This window comes from Cotesia glomerata, linkage group LG7 (assembly GCF_020080835.1).
Source record: "Cotesia glomerata isolate CgM1 linkage group LG7, MPM_Cglom_v2.3, whole genome shotgun sequence".
Classification (NCBI taxonomy): domain Eukaryota; kingdom Metazoa; phylum Arthropoda; class Insecta; order Hymenoptera; family Braconidae; genus Cotesia; species Cotesia glomerata.
Window position 1 is genome coordinate 9849844 of NC_058164.1, and position 19562 is coordinate 9869405.

General features: G+C 30.5%; 1 protein-coding gene across 2 annotated transcripts in view; it reads left to right on the top strand.

Moving 5' to 3' along the window:
- LOC123268928 (voltage-dependent calcium channel gamma-4 subunit) overlaps positions 1-19562 on the top strand; it is a 56218-nt gene that overhangs the window by 27587 nt on the left and 9069 nt on the right. For both annotated transcript variants that reach the window (XM_044734390.1, XM_044734389.1), the window contains 3 exons: positions 6777-6869; positions 8092-8235; positions 8593-8681. In XM_044734390.1, coding sequence (XP_044590325.1) covers positions 6777-6869; positions 8092-8235; positions 8593-8681 — 326 coding nt within the window. The remainder of the gene's footprint in view (positions 1-6776; positions 6870-8091; positions 8236-8592; positions 8682-19562) is intronic.

Genomic DNA, 19562 nt, shown 5'->3' on the forward strand with positions numbered 1-19562 from the left:
AGTCTCAGATCACATGTAATTGTTGGCCGAGGCGAAGCCGAGGTTGATAAACATGTGATCTGAGGCTTTCTTATTTACTGGCCAAGGTGTGTATACTATTTTTCTGCTCGACGTAGCCGGAATGTGGCAACTTTGTTTAGCGCAGCGGCCAGAAAGTTGCCACTTTCCGGCCGGAGGGCAGAAAAAGAATATTCTCTATTATAATTCTTAAATAAGCACCTGAAAACATTTTTTATTAAATAAATAGCTATGAAAAAAAAAAAAAAATTACAAAATAATTTTATTTATCAAAAAAGAAAAATCTAGCAAAATTTTGATTTTTTTATGCTGTTAGACACTTATTAAAATAAAAATTCGATACTTTTATAATTAACAAGCTTGCATTCGAAACTTTGAACTTTTGCGAATTTAAATAGATCGCCTAGTTAAGAAAACGGATTTAAAATGATTCAAAAAAATTTAAAAAGCATTTGATTTTAATACTATTTAGATTAACATTTTGCATTGAGATAATATTTCCAAATCTCTTCTCTTAATCAGGGATATACTTAGATGCATGTAAATCTACAAAATTTTACAGGTTATAAGGATTGTGAGATCTACGTAGATCATTTTATATCTAAGTAGATATACAGGCGTTATAATTGTAATCTCACTATATCTCTTCATATCTGCGAACATCTGACCCGCCATTTTTAACTTCCCGCTAAGAAAATCGAAGATTTTCAAAAATCGGGAAGTTATTGTTTTCACCCCGTTTTACGAAAATCGAGTTTTCATCAGATCTCGACGTTTTGAGGTCCTAGTAAGCTTCCCTGACTACTCCCGCGAGGTTGTCACTATGTCTGTGTGTGCGTGTGCGTGTGTGTGTGTGTGTGTGTGTGTGTGTGTGTGTGTGTGTGTGTGTGTGTGTGTGTGTGTGTGTGTGTGTGTGTGTGTGTGTGTGTGTGTGTGTGTGTGTGTGTGTGTGTGTGTGGATGTATGTAAACCTCTTATAACTTTTGAACGGCTTGACCGATTTGATCACGGTTAGTGCCATTCGAAAGGGCTTGACCAAACTTAGATTTTGAATATACTTTAGAACGATTCGGATGAGTAAATTTTGAGAAATCGCAAAAAAACTACAAAAAAAAATTTTTTTTTAAGTGGTTTTTTTGGACTTACTTGTAAACGGCTTTACCGATCAATTCCAAAAACTAATCAGCTCTTAACATCAAAAAACCACGTCGATTGCCGCCAGTCCGGTCAATATCGGTTGATTCGTTCGTGAGTTATCATTGACGAAAGAAAACCGAAAAAAGTGTTTTTTCGGAATTATTCCGAAATTTTTCACTCTATCAATTTAAACTTGAAGATTCTTCATGGAACTTAAGAAACTGCGTCGAATGCCACCAACCGCGTGAAAATCGGTTCATTGATTCAAAAGTTATTGCAATTTGAAAATTCAATAAATAGTGTTTTATCAAATTTCTATCAAACTTTTGAGCTCTTTGAGCTTAAAAGTATACAAAAGCTATTTTTTTGAGCTCGAAGAGCTCAATACAAATTTTATTTATGAGCTCGAAAATGTCATAAGTGCAATTTCAAGCGTTTAAGTATAGAATTAGCGGGAAGTTGCAGGAATGGCCTTCAGGGTCAACCGTTTTCCTAATTTTTTTTTTATCTACATTGATCTACGTAATTCTGGCATTTGCTCATATCGACTATTGAATTGAACACTGAAAATAATAATATGATACTGTTCATTATAAAATTTCGGATACGTTAATACAAACTTCAGTCCTCAGGTCACGGAAGTGAAATAAGATTTTGGAATGAGAGGTTTTGCTGCAATATGCATTGCCTATTCAATATTTCTTACTACAAATTCTTTTGATTTGTGATTTTCATATAAATCTATAATGATCTCAACTATTTTTATTTTTTATTTCTACGCTCAAAGAGGTTCGTTTTCTCTCGTAATCTAGATACAGGCGGAACACCAATGTTCCGGTTCGAAAATAAGTATCTAGCTCTAAAAGGATCTTCCTTTTGCTAATCTCATATTATTAAATTTGAAAATTTTGTAAATGCAAACGAGATATTTTCTATGATCACAATCATTTTTTTTTAAATCGTTATCGTTTTATCCAATAATAGACGTTTTGTTATTTTCATTGAAACTCAATCGGACATTTAAAATATTTTATGTTACGTTATTTTCACTATTTTTAACTTTCCGCTAAGAAAATCGAAGATTTTCAAAAATCGGGAAGTTATTAATCTCACCCCGTTTTGCAAAAATTGAGTTTCCATCAGATCTCGACGTTTTGAGGTCATAGGAAGCTTCCCTGACCACCCCCGCGATGTTGTCATTATGTCTGTACGCGCGCGCGCGCGCGCGCGCGCGTGTGTGTGTGTGTGTGTTAAAAAAATTTTTTTCTTATTTTTTTTGAGATTTTTCAAAATTTCTCAAAATCTATCTGTTCGAATCGGTTCAAATTCACAGGAAATCTAAGTTTGAGGGAACTCTTTAGAACGCCGTTTAGTAGATTCCGATCGGTTTAGTCGTTCAAAAGTTATAAGCGAGTCACATAGTCATACACACACACACACACACATTCGGGGCTGAGGAGAAACTGCTACCGGACGCGTCTCCCCGAGCGGATGGGAGGATGCTCGCTGTCCTTGGATGACACTTAATCTCTTAGTTGATGAGGTACAGCGGGTAGGAGCCAAGCAAAATAACCAAACAAAATAAGCTCCCGTGGACAAAACTCCCCTGTAATGGGTTGGTCACACTAACTGACCTAACCAACATGGCTTCCGGAAAGGACGTTCAACAGTCGGCGCGATCCAGACAGTCATAGGGACAGCGAGAGAAGTATGGACTGGTAGCCTCAAAGCTCGTAAAATATGCATTCTCCTCACGCTAGATGTTCAAAACGCATTTAACAGCGCGAATTGGGGAGATATCCTAGACGCTCTGGAACACAAATTTGACGCAAAGCCAGAGAATTTGACACTAATCGACAACTACCTTGAAGAAAGAAAGCTAATAGCGGAAACTACAGAAGGACCACAAGAATACACCATAACAGCTGGCGTGACGCAAGGCTCAATAATGGGGCCCGATTTATGGAACGCCGACTATGACGAGCTTCTTAAGATTCTGTTACCAAAGCAAGTAGAGCTAACGGGCTTTGCAGACGACGTCGCGGCCACGATAATAGTAGACAGCATAGAAGAGGCCAAACTACTAGTTCGGGAAACCATTGATGCCGTCGAGACTTGGCTCGATAAACACCACCTGAAACTCGCCAAGCACAAAACCGAGATGGTCGTTCTGACTCGTCAAAAATGGTTCAGGCGGAAACGCAGCAAGAGTGGCAGGACCGATGGACATCGGGAAAGACGGGCAGATGGACAGCGCGCCTGATCCCAAACATCAACGTCTGGCTTTCTCGAAAGCACGGGGACACGGACTTCTTCCTGACCCAGCTATTAACGGGACATGGGCAGTTCAATGCCTATCTTTTCAAGATGGGTTTGCACAGCACACCAACGTGCAAATACTGCCCAGACAAAATTGACAACGCCAAGCACACGTTTTTCGATTGTGATCGGTGGAAGGACGACAGAATCAGCACCGAAGAAACAATAGGCACAACGATCTCCCCTGAGAGCTTGGTAACCTGCATGATCACAAAAGAAGAAAACTGGTCAGCTGTCGCAGCCTACGCGCAGCGCTTTTTAAACGAGACACAACATGGACTGGATCGAAGTAATGCTAACGCGGTCCCGATCCAGTCTCCCCTCTAACATCTATGGGGAAAGGAGAGAGGAGGATGTTTAGTCGATATTGTTGCAAAATAATATTGACTTCTGAGTCCTACATACCCAGGCACCAACACCTAGTCCTGGCACCAACACCAAGTCCTGGCATACGTGAATGTATTTTACCTCCTCTATAAAAAAACACACACACACACACACACACACACACACACACACACACACACACACACACACATACATACATACATACATACATACATACATACATACATACATACATACATACAGACATACAGACACCATTGTGGGAATAGTCAGGGAAGCTTCCTAGGACCTCAAAACGTCGAGATTCGACGAAAACTCGATTTTCGTAAAACGGGGTGAAAACAATAACTTTCCGATTTTTGAAAATCTTCGATTTTCTTAGCGAGAAGTTAAAAACATTGTTCAATGAAACGTCTATCAGACTTTTGAGCTCAAAGAGCTCAAAAGCATAGAAAAGCTATCTTTTTAAGCTCGAAGAGCTTAAAATAACACATAAATTGTATTTTTGAGCTAGGAGAGCTCAAAAACATCATTAGTGCAGTTTTATGCACCTAGGTATGGAATTAGCGGGAAGTTGCACGGATGGCCTTCAGGGTCTACAGTTTTTCTAATTTTTTTTTAACATCTATTTTGTATTGAATTTTAGAGCTATTTGTTCCTGGTATGATTTTTTTTTAAATCTTGCATATTTCACCAACGAAAAAAGTTAGAGTAATGGTTTAAATTAATTGAAACGGAAAAGCTCAATTTCATTGTTGGATAATAAATAGAAAAGCTTCAATACCAAACATGGAAAAAATAATATGAAAAACGGTAAACCATCCAAACGGCAACAGGCCATCCCTGGAACTTACCGCTTTTTTCGAGCTTGAAACGCTCTAAAATCTTCTTATTGGTTGATTTTTGAGCTTTCCGAGCTCAAAAATTCAAAAGTTATATCAAACAAACAATTATTTAGAAATTTTTAAAGGGCTATAATTTTCAAACGCCTCATTCGATTTTGACTTACTTGGCAGCGTTCGACGCAATTTTATAAGTTAAAAACGTGTCTGAATACTGGAGTTGATTAATCAAATATTTTGAAAGTTATTTCGAAAAAATTTTTAAAAACTTTTTTTTTATTTTTATTTTTTGAATATCTTTGAGACAGCTTTACCGATTGACTTTAAAATTTTATCATCTCGAAGTTTCAAAGACCACTTCTAAAACGCCGTGTCCTTCATCTTAATCGGTTGGTTCGTTCTCAAGATATCGTACGACAAAATTTTATTTACATGCATACATACATACATACATGTATACACACACACACACACACACACACACACACACACACACACATACGGCCGGACGTTCAGCCGGAAATAATCACAACGGCTTCCTAGGACCACAAAATGTCGAAGAAAACTCTGTGGAGAAATCTGATGAAAACTCGCATTCTCAAAATCAGATCGAAATCTATAATTTCCTACTTTTTAAAATTATTAATTTTTAAAGCGGGAAGTTAAAAATAGGGGCTGGAACATGATACATTCCTGTGGTAGCAACATGAAAAAATTATGTAACAGCACCAAATATTCGCGCTGCAGTAACAGGACAATCTTGTGGTAGCAACATGAAATAAAACGCGTATAAAAATCATGTGGCAGCGTGTATATATATAAAAAATAAAAGCTCTAAAGTATAAATACATTCACATTTTCTGAACGCAACGGGAAATAGTGTAGACTCCTATTCACCGCTTTGCGACGAGTCGCATCAACAGTATGATAACGTGAAAAATCCTCTTCTCTTTTATTCATTTGATTTTTATTTTTTCCTTCCTATAACGAACTGTTATTTCTTATCATTACTCAATACAAATTTTTTTATAGTTTCTTTACGATAGGTTTATCGTCACTGTTTGAGATTTAAAATACGCAATTGTAAATAATTGTTTTAACTAGGATCAGTATTTTTATTTACATATCTAGAAAATAAAGGTTCTATGCAAAATATGGGACAAACTTCAATAAAAGAAAAAAAAATAATTCTTTATAATTAACATTGAAATTTTTGGTAATAAAACTTAAACTGGAAAAAAAAACTATACTTCCATTGAATCTAGATAAAAAATTCTTAAATCAATTGATTTATAAGTAAAATTTACTCAAACGAAGAATAATTTTTTATTTTCAGAATTTTATCTCTTGAAGATAATTTTTTTTTTTTTTCAGTGTGAACACTTATAATAAAATACATCAAATAGTCTAATAATTTTTTTTTCTTAACTTTTTTTTATTATTATATTATATATAAATATATAAATATTTTAAAGTGTAGACGGAAGGAAAATATCGCTCAAGTTTTTTTTTACAATTTAACAGTTTTATGAAGTCTGTCTACTTTATTGCTATGACGTTCGTGTAAACTTTGCACCTCCATCTGCTGAAACTTTAATTTCTTCGCGTTCCACTATATACTTTTTTATCTGTACGTATATCTATATAGAGGAATACTAGCTGATGAAAGAAAAAAAAATCCGTAATATCTATTTTTGTTGAGCACAACTTTATCCCATTTAAACCTGTCAAACTTTAATTATTAATCCATTCTGTTAAACAGCTTTTCAAAGAAAATTAAAACAAGAAAAGTTCAATTACCAGTAATGAATAACTTAAAATTTTTGTTCATTACACTCCATTATTTTTATAATACATTTTTCGGCTGTTATATACCAATATCAAAGTTCGAGTAAATTTTTGTTATAAATTCTATCTGGCTGGGAATAAATCTTTTTTATTTATCTGCTAATGCACGTAAATAAATATATAGAGGTAATATTTTAAAAAATGTAGATAAAAGAGTAACTCACTTTTTGGTACCTGAAATTTTTTTCCCCTCCATCCATTTCCTATATTTTATTTTCCAATAATAACTATAAAAGTTTTATGGTGCTATTAAACATTTTTTAGCGTCACATATACATTACGAGTGTTCAAGTATTGACTACTTTCCAAACGAAGAGTATAGTCCAGATCCCAGCGATTCAACTATGGCCATACCATGTAAGTCTATTTGTAACCAGCACAGCCCTCGCCAGGCATCGATTTTATATTTTTTTAATGTAGTTCTGCTATTATATGTGACACTTCAGATTTTATGTTTGAAATTTGCTAAAAAAATTTTTAAATCGATTGAAATTGCGAACCAACCCAAAAGCTTGGACATATAAAAGTTTGAAACTTTTCAAGCATTAAAGAATTATCGTCATATCAATCAAACGGAAAAATGCTAGTTATAACAATAACTAAAAAGTGTCTATTAAAAATTGATCACTGTAAATGACATTAATTAGCCTTCAAAAATTCTTATAATATCTGTAATTATGTAAATTTTTATTGCCTCACAGGCTTATTAAATTGAAAAAAAAAAAAAATAGTAATTACAGTTGAGTATAGAGTTCACAATATTTCTACATAAAAATGACATTTAAAATTTTTTTCGAGTAACTACATATTTTTTTCTTAGTTTATTATAGATAAAATTATTAAAAAAATTTTTTTTTTATTCAAAACTGATTTCTTCGAAAATTATTTGAATGCGAAGAAAATTCTAGAAATCACTAGATTTATGTAAGCAAACTTTATTACCGATTTTCGGTCAACATTAAATTTCTGTTAAGGTGAAAAACTTTACAATTAATTAGAAAAGTTTTTTAATCATTTCAATAAATGTGCTGTGAAGTAGAATAATTTTAAAATAAAAATTTTTTTGAAATGTGTATTTTTCGATGTTTAATTTTTGAAAATAGAATGAACTCAATTGAAAACAATCACTAAAAAAAAAAAAAAAAAAAAAAAAAATAACAAAAAATTTAGAACTTCAATATTATACTTGTGCATGAAATTCTTTTTTTCATCTCGTCGCGACTTGAGTTTATAAATGAAGGTATTACATGCAACAAAGAGAAATAAATATCTGCATGATAAACCTGAAAACTCGATCGAATTTTTTTCATCAAATTTTCAAAAGGTTTAAGCTCAGTATAATTCTTTAAGAGCCATGTAAAATTAAGCATTAATTTATCTCTAAATTTAAAATACAAAATTTAACTTGCATTTACATTGCGAAGAAAATTCTTGAAAGTTAAAGTTGAAGATAATTTTAATGAAGAAATTTTTAAAATATGGATATTTGATATGTTAATATCTTTGTTTTTTATTAAATTCGATATTCCTTTAAAAATTTATAGTCGAGATTATTTTCTATTATTTGATAATATTTCAGACGCTGTCACAAAGTCCGCAATGTTCTTCTTCATAGCAACATTGCTACTGGTAGTTGCCGAAGTTTGCTACTTTGCTGCCCACGTATCCCGTCCGAGGCACCAGCTGTGTGTTTTCGTAGCTGGGGTGATCTTCACCATTTGCGGTAAGTTTAGCATGTTTTGCCCAATACGTAGAATATCTGGGAATACTGAATAGAACCCAGTAAATTGATCTCGTGGGGATGGTTCTATCATTCTAAAATCAACAATACTCGCATATATATTCGGTTCATGTTTATGGTATTGTTAAACAAACTCATGTATAGAGAGAGTCAAACATAATAATTGTCTTCCCTCGGGCATTTTTCATTTCCTTTGAAATATATTGCAAACGATTTATTTATTTTAACGATGTTAACAATTTAGCTTTTACTATTGCAATGTTTCTTTTTGGACTTTAATACACAATTTGATTTCAAATTTTATTCAATTCCAATTAACAATAAACTCTGATTGCACAGGCTTGCTGATGCTCGTCGGAATGATCATGTACATATCTGTGTTTAAAGCGGAGGTTGGAAGTAAATTAAGACCCAGATCATCTTTTCAGGTTAGTTAAATACTTAATAATTGAACCTCATTAACTTTTTAGCTTGGAATCCTCATTTAGTAGAAATAATTAAGAAAATTACTTTTTAACTCCTCCAAGGGTATAGACACTGATGATTTTACTTTATTTTTTTTCTTTTTGAGCTAAACTAATATTTCGTTTGTTAAATATTTTCAGCTTCTCAATCTCACTTTTTTTATCTCTAAGTCATAGCAAAGTTCCTAATCACTGATCTAGAAAAAATTCCATCCAATCTCACTCGAAATTAATAAAACGTTTGATAAATCTAAAAATGTACATGCCTTAATCAAACACTCATACTTTTAATTTTTCTAAAATTTTACGTTCAAACTATAAAAACAAATTGAAAAGATAATCATAATAATGAGTTAATTGAAAATTTATTGATTTATTTACTTGTTTACAATTCAATTTTAAAGTTCGTTCAAATTTTTCTGCGGATAATATTTATTTTTATACGAATTCTCTTATGTGATTGAAGTAAATCATCAGAAAAAACAATAGAAGACTATATTACTGGCGGTCACCAGGCGACGTCACAATTGAGTATTATATATATATAGTACTAGACGACCCGGTGAACTTCGTATCATCTAAATATATTTGTGAAAACTATAGTCAAAACTTAATACAAAATTTTTATTTACATTCAATGCAACATAGTTATACACTTAATCAATTTAAAGCTTTTTGATGGACTACATTTTTTATCTTTTTTTTTGCGGTGCGTAAATATATAAAGATGATGGTTTTCCGATTCACGAACACAGGACGTATAATTTCCCATGCACGAAACAGGGAAACTGCGATTTGATTCCGCAAATTTTCAACGACTGGCCTAGCGATTTATTTTTTAAAATATCTCCGATCGACCTCAAAAACTAATCATGAACCTCAAAAACTAAAAATGAACCGATCGACCTCAAAAACTAATCAGCTCAACCTTAAAAACCCGCATCGATCGCCACCAAAAGCGTCAGAATCGATTGATGCGTTCGTGAGATATCGTCGAAAAAAATTGAAAAAAGTGTTTTCTTGTAATAACTCCGAAATGTTTCATCAGATCAATTTTTTCGTCCCAAATTATTTATAGAGTTCAAAAAATTACATCGATCGCTGCCAACAGCGTAAAAATCGGTCGATTCATTCGAAAGTTCAAAAAGTCCTAGTTTATGAACAAAAATATTTGTTTACATTCTACTCACCACTTTGACACAACCTACATATCAATTGAATTATCACGAAATCCGTTTTTAGTTGAAATCTAATCATTGAATAAGAAAAATATTTAAATCGGTTGACCTTGAAGGCCATCCCTGTAATTTCCTGTATCTCTTGAGATTCTTTAAATTTTATATCTGTAGGAACTGTATTTGAAGAATATGAATTTTTTGACAATTAATACCTCCGCACTCTTATATAGGGGAGAAATTTCGTAAGATCCTATTCGAGATGATTTTTATATTATAAAGAAAAGATCCTACAAAACTTCGACTCCATAGAAACTATCGTTTGGAAATGATAGTTTTTCATAGCTAACTAAATAGTTAGAAATTGATAAAATCCACTCTTAGCTGAACTTAACATCATTCACGAAGATTCCTACTAAATTTTGAGTCTGTAGAAGTTACAGTTTGAAAATCAAAAGTTAACATACTAACACCCACCCCCGCAATCCTTATTGAGAGTGGGTTGGGTAAAATCTGCTCTTAGATCATTTCCGCATCACATATGGAAGACTCCACCTAAATTTGCCGTCTGTAGGACCTACAATTTGAAAGTTAAAAATTTTCATTGTTAATATCCACCCCGCAACCCCCTGTGGAGCGAGCTATCGTAAAATTCGTTCATAGATTATTTCTATATCTCTTACAGAAGATTCCTACCAAATTTGGGAACTATAGGAGCTATAGTTCAAAAACGGGAATTAATCATTGTTAACGCCCCCGCAATCACCTTTGGGGGAGGATTTTTAAAAATTTTTTTTACATACAAACCTTCTCCTAACAATTCTGAAGGCAACAAAAAAAAATTTAGCTCAATCGGTCCAGCCGTTCTCAAGTGATGCGTGGACATACATGCGGCATTTTATTTTTATTTATATAGATTATCTGTTTTGAAGCTCTATTTAGAAATAAATGGTCACATATCGCTGCTCAAAAGACCGAAAATTTCGGGATCTCCCAGCCGAAAAAAATTAATTATAACTAAATAAAACAATATCAAGCGGCCATTTACATTCTGTGGCTTCCTATATGATAGATGAGGAAATTAAAAAATAAATTGAGTTGAAAAATTGATATTTTGAAAAGCTATCGTGTTTACCTCTTCATAACGATGTGAAAAATCCACACCATAAGCCATTAAAATCAATTTATGATGTAAAAATAGCAGTTACTTCATTTGAAAAAAATTTCAATAAGTTTAACAATTATTTTTCTGGAATCGATTCCTGGTCTGGGCCGTCCGAATTATTTTTTCAGTTGAATTTATCTCTAATGACAAATTTAAAAAATAAGAATGAAAAAATTGTTTATACCTGGAGGGAATACAGGCTAACAAAAATTATAAATAATTAGAGAAAATTGTGCAATAGACTAGATAGCCAATAACAATTGTAAACATAGTCAATTAAGTAGAGTTAATAAGTCGCCAAATAAAAAATCACAATCAAGTCACCATGAAAATAGTAATAACTACTCAAATATTGATTTTAGGAAAAAATTGTGAGAGACTGAAATTGTAGCTAGAATTTCCTACAAAAATTTTTCGTATGTTATAGCTCTTTTTCAGCTATTTTAGGAAATATCGCAAAAGTATTGTTGACAATATGAAAAATAAAAAATGGAGCTATATTATAAATCTTGAAGGTAAAAAATAAAATTACTAACAAATAAAATAAAATAAAAATTTTATTCAGAAATTTTCATGAATTTCTTACAATCATTGATTTCACAAAATAAACGACACTCACCTGTACTTTCACTGTAAATCCAAGTGTTTTAAGAGTGACTACAAATGGGCATTTAACATAGGAAATTAAAACACGTGGAAGTGTTTTAAAAGTGACTGCAATGCTTCAAGATAGGAACAAAACACTTTATGTGTGTTTTGTTAAAACACTTGGATTTACAGTGTTCTAGGACAGAATTCGTCGTTATTGTGAAAGAAATACATATTACGTTGTTCAAGTTCTGATGGATCGTGATTGTCCTGAAACATATCAACAAATGTAATTATAATCATCATTAATAAATGACGAATTTATCATTTAAAGTCAAATTTAGACAAGAGAGGGGGGGGAGAACAAAGGATAAAGGGATCCGAGTGGGAGGACTAATCAGTGGGACGTTTTTTCGTTCAAAAACCGAAGAAATAATCCGAAAAAAAAAATCTGGGTTCGATTCCAATCGCCGGAATCGAACCTGGATTTGTAAAATCCAAGCCATTGACCATCTTACAGCCCAGAGTCGTTTAATTTGATCTTGTACTCACATGAAATAATCCTTTGTAGCAGCTTATAGACAAAGGCTTCTTTTGATTCGTCCAAACAAATATTGTACAATATAACAAGGCGTCAGGCCAATCAGTGTAATATTTAACAAGTATAGTGTACACTGATAAAAATTTTAACTTGACTCAAGAGCAAAAATCTTGAACCAAGAACACCAATTGGAAAAAAATGAATTTCGTGAGCCAAGATAGATTCTCTTGAATTAAGAAAATATATCTTGACTCAAGAATTTTTTCTCTTGGCTCAAGAAATTAATTTTACGAAATTTTTTTTACGAAATTTTGGGGGTACCCCATTTTGCCCCCCCCCCCTTCTCTATATATATATATATATATATATATATATATATATATATATATATATTAGGGTGTGCCAAAAAAATCGGATTTTTTTTTCACTTTCCGCTCAAAATATCCTCCATCGATTCTGAAGTTTTTCCCATTTAAATAACACGGGAAAAAAATTTTTTTTTCATTTTTACTGCCACAACGTCTGAAGATTTCATTTTTTCATAAAATAAATTATTACACCTCATTTGGGATTAAATTTTGAACAAAAAATTTTATTGGGTCATATTGCTACCATCGAAGCCTGACTTTTTATAAAGCTTTACAGTATCAATTTTCCCCAAATTTCGTGTTTTTCGTAATTTTTAGCTAAACTATCCAAGATAGAACAAAAAGTCAAATGACAATTTTGTAGTCCATTTGACGCACTGCAAAAAACATCCAAATAAATTTTTCAAAGTTACAGACCAACAAAATACTATTTTTCTAATTTTTAGCTTTGTTCAAGTGAACCATCGATAAAAATACAAAAAATTTGGTTCTTATTTTTTAGTACATCAAATTTGCTACAAAATTGTATAAAAAAGATTCGTTGTCTCCGCAATAGCACAGAGTAACAAGCCTGATAAGTCATATTTTTCATAATTTTTCAACTATATTTTCTAAATTATTGACGATAAATGACAAATTTCAATTAAAAATTTAAAGTATATTTAATTCTCTAAAAAGTTAGCCTAGATTAATTTTTTACATTATAACTTGCTTAATAAGTCAACAAATATTATTGTTATTTATTTCGTTTTTGGTCTATTGAGGTTATTTAACCAATCCTCAAGACAACCCTGATTAAGTAAACATATTGAAAATGATTTGGCACATTCCACTCCTACAAGATATATTATTAAAAATAAGAAAATTGAATGATTAACAAGTATTTAATATAATAAAAAATCTAATCCTTTCTGATGCTTTTTATTTCTTTTTTCGCATAAGAGAGTATTACCGAAAAATTATGTTTTTTTTAAATACCTCAACATTTTCATGATAGTATTTTTATTTTTATTATGCGTTTCTATTTTATTTTAAGTTATTATTTTTTTTTTCGTATCTATTTATTTATTTATTACCATTGCTGCAAAAAAACATAATTGTTCAACAAATTACTTTAGTCACATAGTAATCCAGGATAAAACCTTCCATATCTAACCTTTCACAATTTTACATTGTAAAACTTATTACATTTTTACTAATCTTTACGACATATTAAATTATAAAAAAATTTTTTATATTCCATATTTACGTGTTCATATTAATATTAACTTTTGTATGGAACTTTTCACTTTCTGTTAAAAAGAGTTATCATTACTGGCTGAGGTTTAAAGTCAAATTCAAATTTTCTACAGAATTCTCAACTAACGCCCTCTGAGTATTTATTGACTTTTTGCGTAATTGATCAATTATCCGCTTGAAATCAGCAATTGGAGGACTCTATTGTCTTTCATTATAATTGGTCCTTAATTGAGGTTGGTTTTTTAATGAATCATTATCGTATCAACAATTATACCAGTTTATTGATGAACAATGTCTTGTAAAACAAGTAAAAATTACATTAACTTGGTTGGGTTCGAGTCAAAAAATTTAAGTGATTTGAAACTACCCACGAATCGTGATGTTTTCTGTTTATTTTTCTATAAACATTGAACAGATAAACTATTCATTCGCGAAAGTGCTAGATTTGTTCTGTGTGAGATTATCAAAGTGTGGAATAAGTTCACATTACCAGGAAACAATTCACGTCGTTCAATTGGAAAAATTGAAAAATTACATAAAAACTGGCAAAAAACTCAAGTACATAAAGCTCGCAAAAAATCTCCCGCCCAACAATTGGCCGAAAAAACTTTTATCAATCCTCTCGACAAACTGTTCGATATTGCACCGCAGAATGTTTTGACAACATTAAGCTCACCACAAAGGAAAGTTTTGATTGCTAGTCGGGAAATTTGCAAACGTAGTCAGTTGATAAAGATTTCAGCCAATATTGAAGATGTACAAAATACATCGACCTTTTGTGTGGAAGACAATTCAAATTTTATTTCGATGGAAAGTGCTGGGACAAATGTAAATACTAATGAAGTTGATGAAGCAGGTAAAATCGAATGGTTACTCGTTGCTTTTATTTTTAATAATCCATTTTAAAGAATTCTTCTCACAGCAATAACTTTACAATTAATTTTTAATTTATTATTCTGCACGGAGAAAATTTTATAGTAGAGATTACTATCTAGTTATGGTAAAATCTATTAACTGAATTCGATAGTAGTAAATATTATTTAAATAATTATGTAAACCATCTGAATTGTAGTAGTTACCATCCTGATGGTTACTACCACTATTATGATAGTAATCAGTAATAATAGCTATTATTATTTTAACTAGTTACTACTATTATCAAAATCGTAATTCCTAATATAACCTGATGGTTACAGTTACCATCAGTAATAGTAATAGCTACTATCGAAGCTAGTAAAAAATATTAAAAAAATTAAAAATTTGCGTTAGCGTGAATGCATTTCTGAATAAACTAAAAGCAGTTGTAGCGCAGTGTAGTACACAAAAATTCGAGATTAAATTCGGATTGAATGTATATTTAAATTTTTATTTGTCTAAAACAAGTTTCAACGCAAAATTAAAAAAAAAAAAAATTTGAAATTTCCAAAGAAATCAAAATTTTCAATAAAATTCAAATTTCAAAAAAAAAATTTTAATCTTACAAAAAATTTTTAAAAAACATAATTTTTAAAAAATCTAAGATTTTCAAAAAAAAATTTTGAATACAATGAAGCTTTAAACTAATTATTAATCATAATTATCTAATTATTTAAATTAAAATTTTCCCTTTAACAATTGCAATTAAAGAGAGCATACTCTTTGCTCCAGCTGATGGTATCGTATTTTGAAATGCACCGAATCAGCTTGACTACATGTAATTTTTCTTCTGCATTAAATTAAATGATATTCTTAAAGCTAGCAGATGAAATAAACTCATTGACCTGTTCTTGTTATGCATTCTGTTGAAGAAATTCAATGCACAAATTATCAAAACTAGCAACCTGCAGTCCCTATGTGACTGCCAAGAATTGCGAACTATAATAAATAAAATTTTGCTTAATAGTATAATGATTTTCGTTAAAGTGTACTTTACTTTCTTAACTATTGACATTTATAAAGATATAAGCTCATCCCGATATTACAATCATAACGAGCTTTCATTTGAGTACCCACTTGCATTTTTGATATATTTTTCATATATACATTAGACTACGTCAAAATAAGTTTTTATTTTTTTTTTTTCGATTCAGCGTATCTTAAAAGTTTCTTCAATATAAAAAAAAAATTCTCCTTAAGTTGGAGCAATATCTCAAAAATTGAGCTGGCGCAAGGGAGGGGGGGGAGGTCCCCTTTCCCATTTAAATAACATTGTAAAATTTCTTTTTTTTTTATTTTTAAAATAAATATACGAATAAAATTTTTTTTTGAATTCTGCTCTCCACTATCTTATAGGAAATTTAATTCTTTACAAAATTGTTTATGTCCATTTTTTTCCTAAACTCAACAGAAACGAAGTTACAGAGGGCCGAATAAGAAGAAAAAAATAATTAATGAATTAATAACAAAAAAAAATTTATTATTTTAACTTATCCATTATTCAACTCAATATACTTCATTATTCATCAAAAATTTTTGAATTTAACATTTTTGAAATTCCATGTCAAATCGACCAATAGTTGGAATCGACCCCTCTCGATTTAGATAAATTTTTCCCATCAGTTATTCCCATGTTAGTAAGACAATAAATGGCGTCAACAACTACAAATGAAGTAAAAAAGGAAAAATAACATATTATATCATGCGTTAAGGTTGACTTCAAGATTATGTCCAAAAAATAAAAAAAAGTTGAAATTAATTTATTATTTAATTTAATAAATTCAGATTTTTGAAAAAAAAAACCCTTTCCAAAAATTTTAGGATCTTTCAAGATCAGTACAAGGTATTATACAAAAAAAATTAAGCCAAAATTTCAATGGCGCTCGTCATTTTTGACGATTTCAAAAAATTCAAAATTTGACATTTTTCAAAATTTTTTTCCCAAATATTTTTTTTTCAATAGCCCCAAATGCCCCCTTTCGAACAAACGAAAGCCCATTCCTGTATCTATAATAGCCTTCGAGATACTACAAGAACAAAATTAAAAAACTGGAAAAATCGCGAAATTTTGAATTTGCATATCTTTTGAAAAAAATTTTTTAATTTTAAAAAAAAAAATGTTAATATATTAATTGTAATTAATTTCTGTTTTATTTTAAACTTTTTTTTTTATTATTTAGAAATATAATGTTAATAATGTTAAATTCAAAAATTTTTGATGAATAATGAAGTATATTGAGTTGAATAATGGATAAGTTAAAATAATAAATTTTTTTTGTTATTAATTCATTAATTATTCTTTTCCTCTTATTCGGCCCTCTGTAACTTCGTTTCTGTTGAATTGAAAAATTCAGCAGAATTGAAAAAAAAATTTTATTCGTATATTTATTTTAAAAATAAAAAAAAAAGAAATTTTACAATGTTATTTAAATGGGAAAGGGGACCCCCCCCCCCTTGCGTCAGCTCAATTTTTGAGATATTGAGCTCCAACTTAAGGAGATTTTTTTTTTTATATTGAAGAAACTTTTAAGATACGCTTAATCGAAAAAATAAAATAAAAAGTTATTTTGACGCAGTCTAATATACATATATATATAATATGTATAAATATATAAAAAATTCATGTGGGTACTCAAATGAAAGGTCTCGATGAGTATAATGTCGGAGTAAGCTTATATCTGTAAAAATGTCAATCTCTTTAAACATGAATTAGTGAAAATTCACTGGAATAAGTGAATATTCACTAATTCTAAGTGCCAATCAAACCACTTTGAAACCAAAGTGGTTCGATTGGCACTTAGAAAAAGTGAATATTATCTTATTCCAGCGAATTTTCACTAATTCATGTTTAGAGAGATAATTCACAAGATATAAGGTCATTTATTAATTATGAATCTAGAGATAGAGTATTTTCTCTTAATGATATTCTCTTAATAATATAGATGATAGGATTACAATTAAGTCAATAATAATGGAACCATTAAATAATGTTTCATAATTTTATCTTGTGAAAAAATATTAATAATTGATAATAATAAGACTTTTTTAGTAACCCAAATCTTGGATGATTGCTATTTTGATAATCATAGTTAATCATTCAAAATAATCAATAACAGCTCTAATATTTGGAAATTTTTATCATATATGGATTTAAACGATTGTGTTATTATTTGTTTTAATATTTTAAAGGAAAAAATGCTCATCACTAAAATATGGATGCAAATAAAGAATTAAATTAAATAAATTCATATTATTTTTTCTTTCAGAATTTTTACAATCTGAGATGGTTACAGTTACCATCTTCGATTATAGCAGTTATAATTTTTAATAGATACAATTATCATTTTCGATAGTAATCGTGACCATTATTAATAGTAACTAGTACAATTGTCAATGATAACACCTATTATTTTGTGACTAATTAATTTTATTACTATTTCAAATAGTAGGAGTTAATATTTTCGTATAGTAAATACTATTATTAATTTTTCTCCGTGTGTGAATGATTTTTACACAGTAAAAAAATTTTCGTCTAATTTAACACAAATATTTGTTTTACTGACTGTTTTTACACAAACTAATGTTAATTCAACATTCTAGTGTGTTAAATCAACACATGAGAATGTGAAATTCTACACACTAGAGTGTAATATTCTGCACAAAAATTTTTATACTTTACGCAATGACAAAAAATTTTTTACTGAGTAAATGTACTGTGAATAGTCTATACTAACGTCATAATTTTTATATTCTTCACTTACTTGATAGGCAATTCGCTCACACTTTACTAATGCTTTATGTAATACTGTACATTACTGAAAATATACGAGCAATTTCACTAGAAACCAAATATGTGAGTTTTCGGCTATTTAAGATAAAAGTAATATTCTATCATCATTTACAGTAGACCAGAAAGTTGTTAAAATTTTCAAATGAGTGTGAGCTTAATGTTTATGAAGTTCTCGCAATTCAAAAGATCTTTTTTATGAGCTAATAACATTCAATTTTTTTCTTCTTTTTTTTTAATGATTATTTTTCTATAATTTCTATTTATAGTCTCTTTGTTACCTCTTTCACAACATTCTACCACTTCTATTATATCAATTCAATCAAATCATTCTACTACTTCTGATTTTTTCGATGAGCTACCTGTTGAACCAAAACTAAAAAAATTAAAACTTATGACACCAAAAGTGGTTTCGGCAATGGATAGAGCGAATGTGAGTAGTAGACAAGCCACGCATTTTTTTTGCGCATTTGCATCAGATTTAGGAATCAATTTAAATGATGTTTCTGTAAGCCACCGTACGATCCATCGAAATCGGATCGAGATAAGAAAAAAGATTGCTGAAGATTTGAAAACTGATCTAAGAGTTGCTCAATGCGTTGTCATCCACTGGGATGGAAAATTGCTGCCTGATATTACTGGCCGGGATAAAGTCGAAAGACTTCCAATAATCTTATCGGGTGTCAATACTCAGCAGTTATTGGGAGTACCAAAACTTGACCGTGGGACTGGTTTAAACCAAGCAGTCGCCATCAAGGAAACCATAAATGAGTGGAATATTTTAGATCGGATTAAAGCTATGTGCTTTGACACATGTGCGACAAATACAGGTAAATGAATTAGTAAACAACATTCACCTGTTCCCGAAAAAATATGTGGATCATTCCACCAAACGATGTCATTTTGACAAGACAATCTTTACCTATTATTTTAAAATTTTTTGAAGGTATTTTTTTTTATTAGAGAGAGAGAGAGAGAGAGAAATCCTTTAAAAATTGGAGCCCTTACAATTGAGTGATGATTTTTAAAATTTCATTCATTTTTTAAATATTGTTATTTCTTCATTA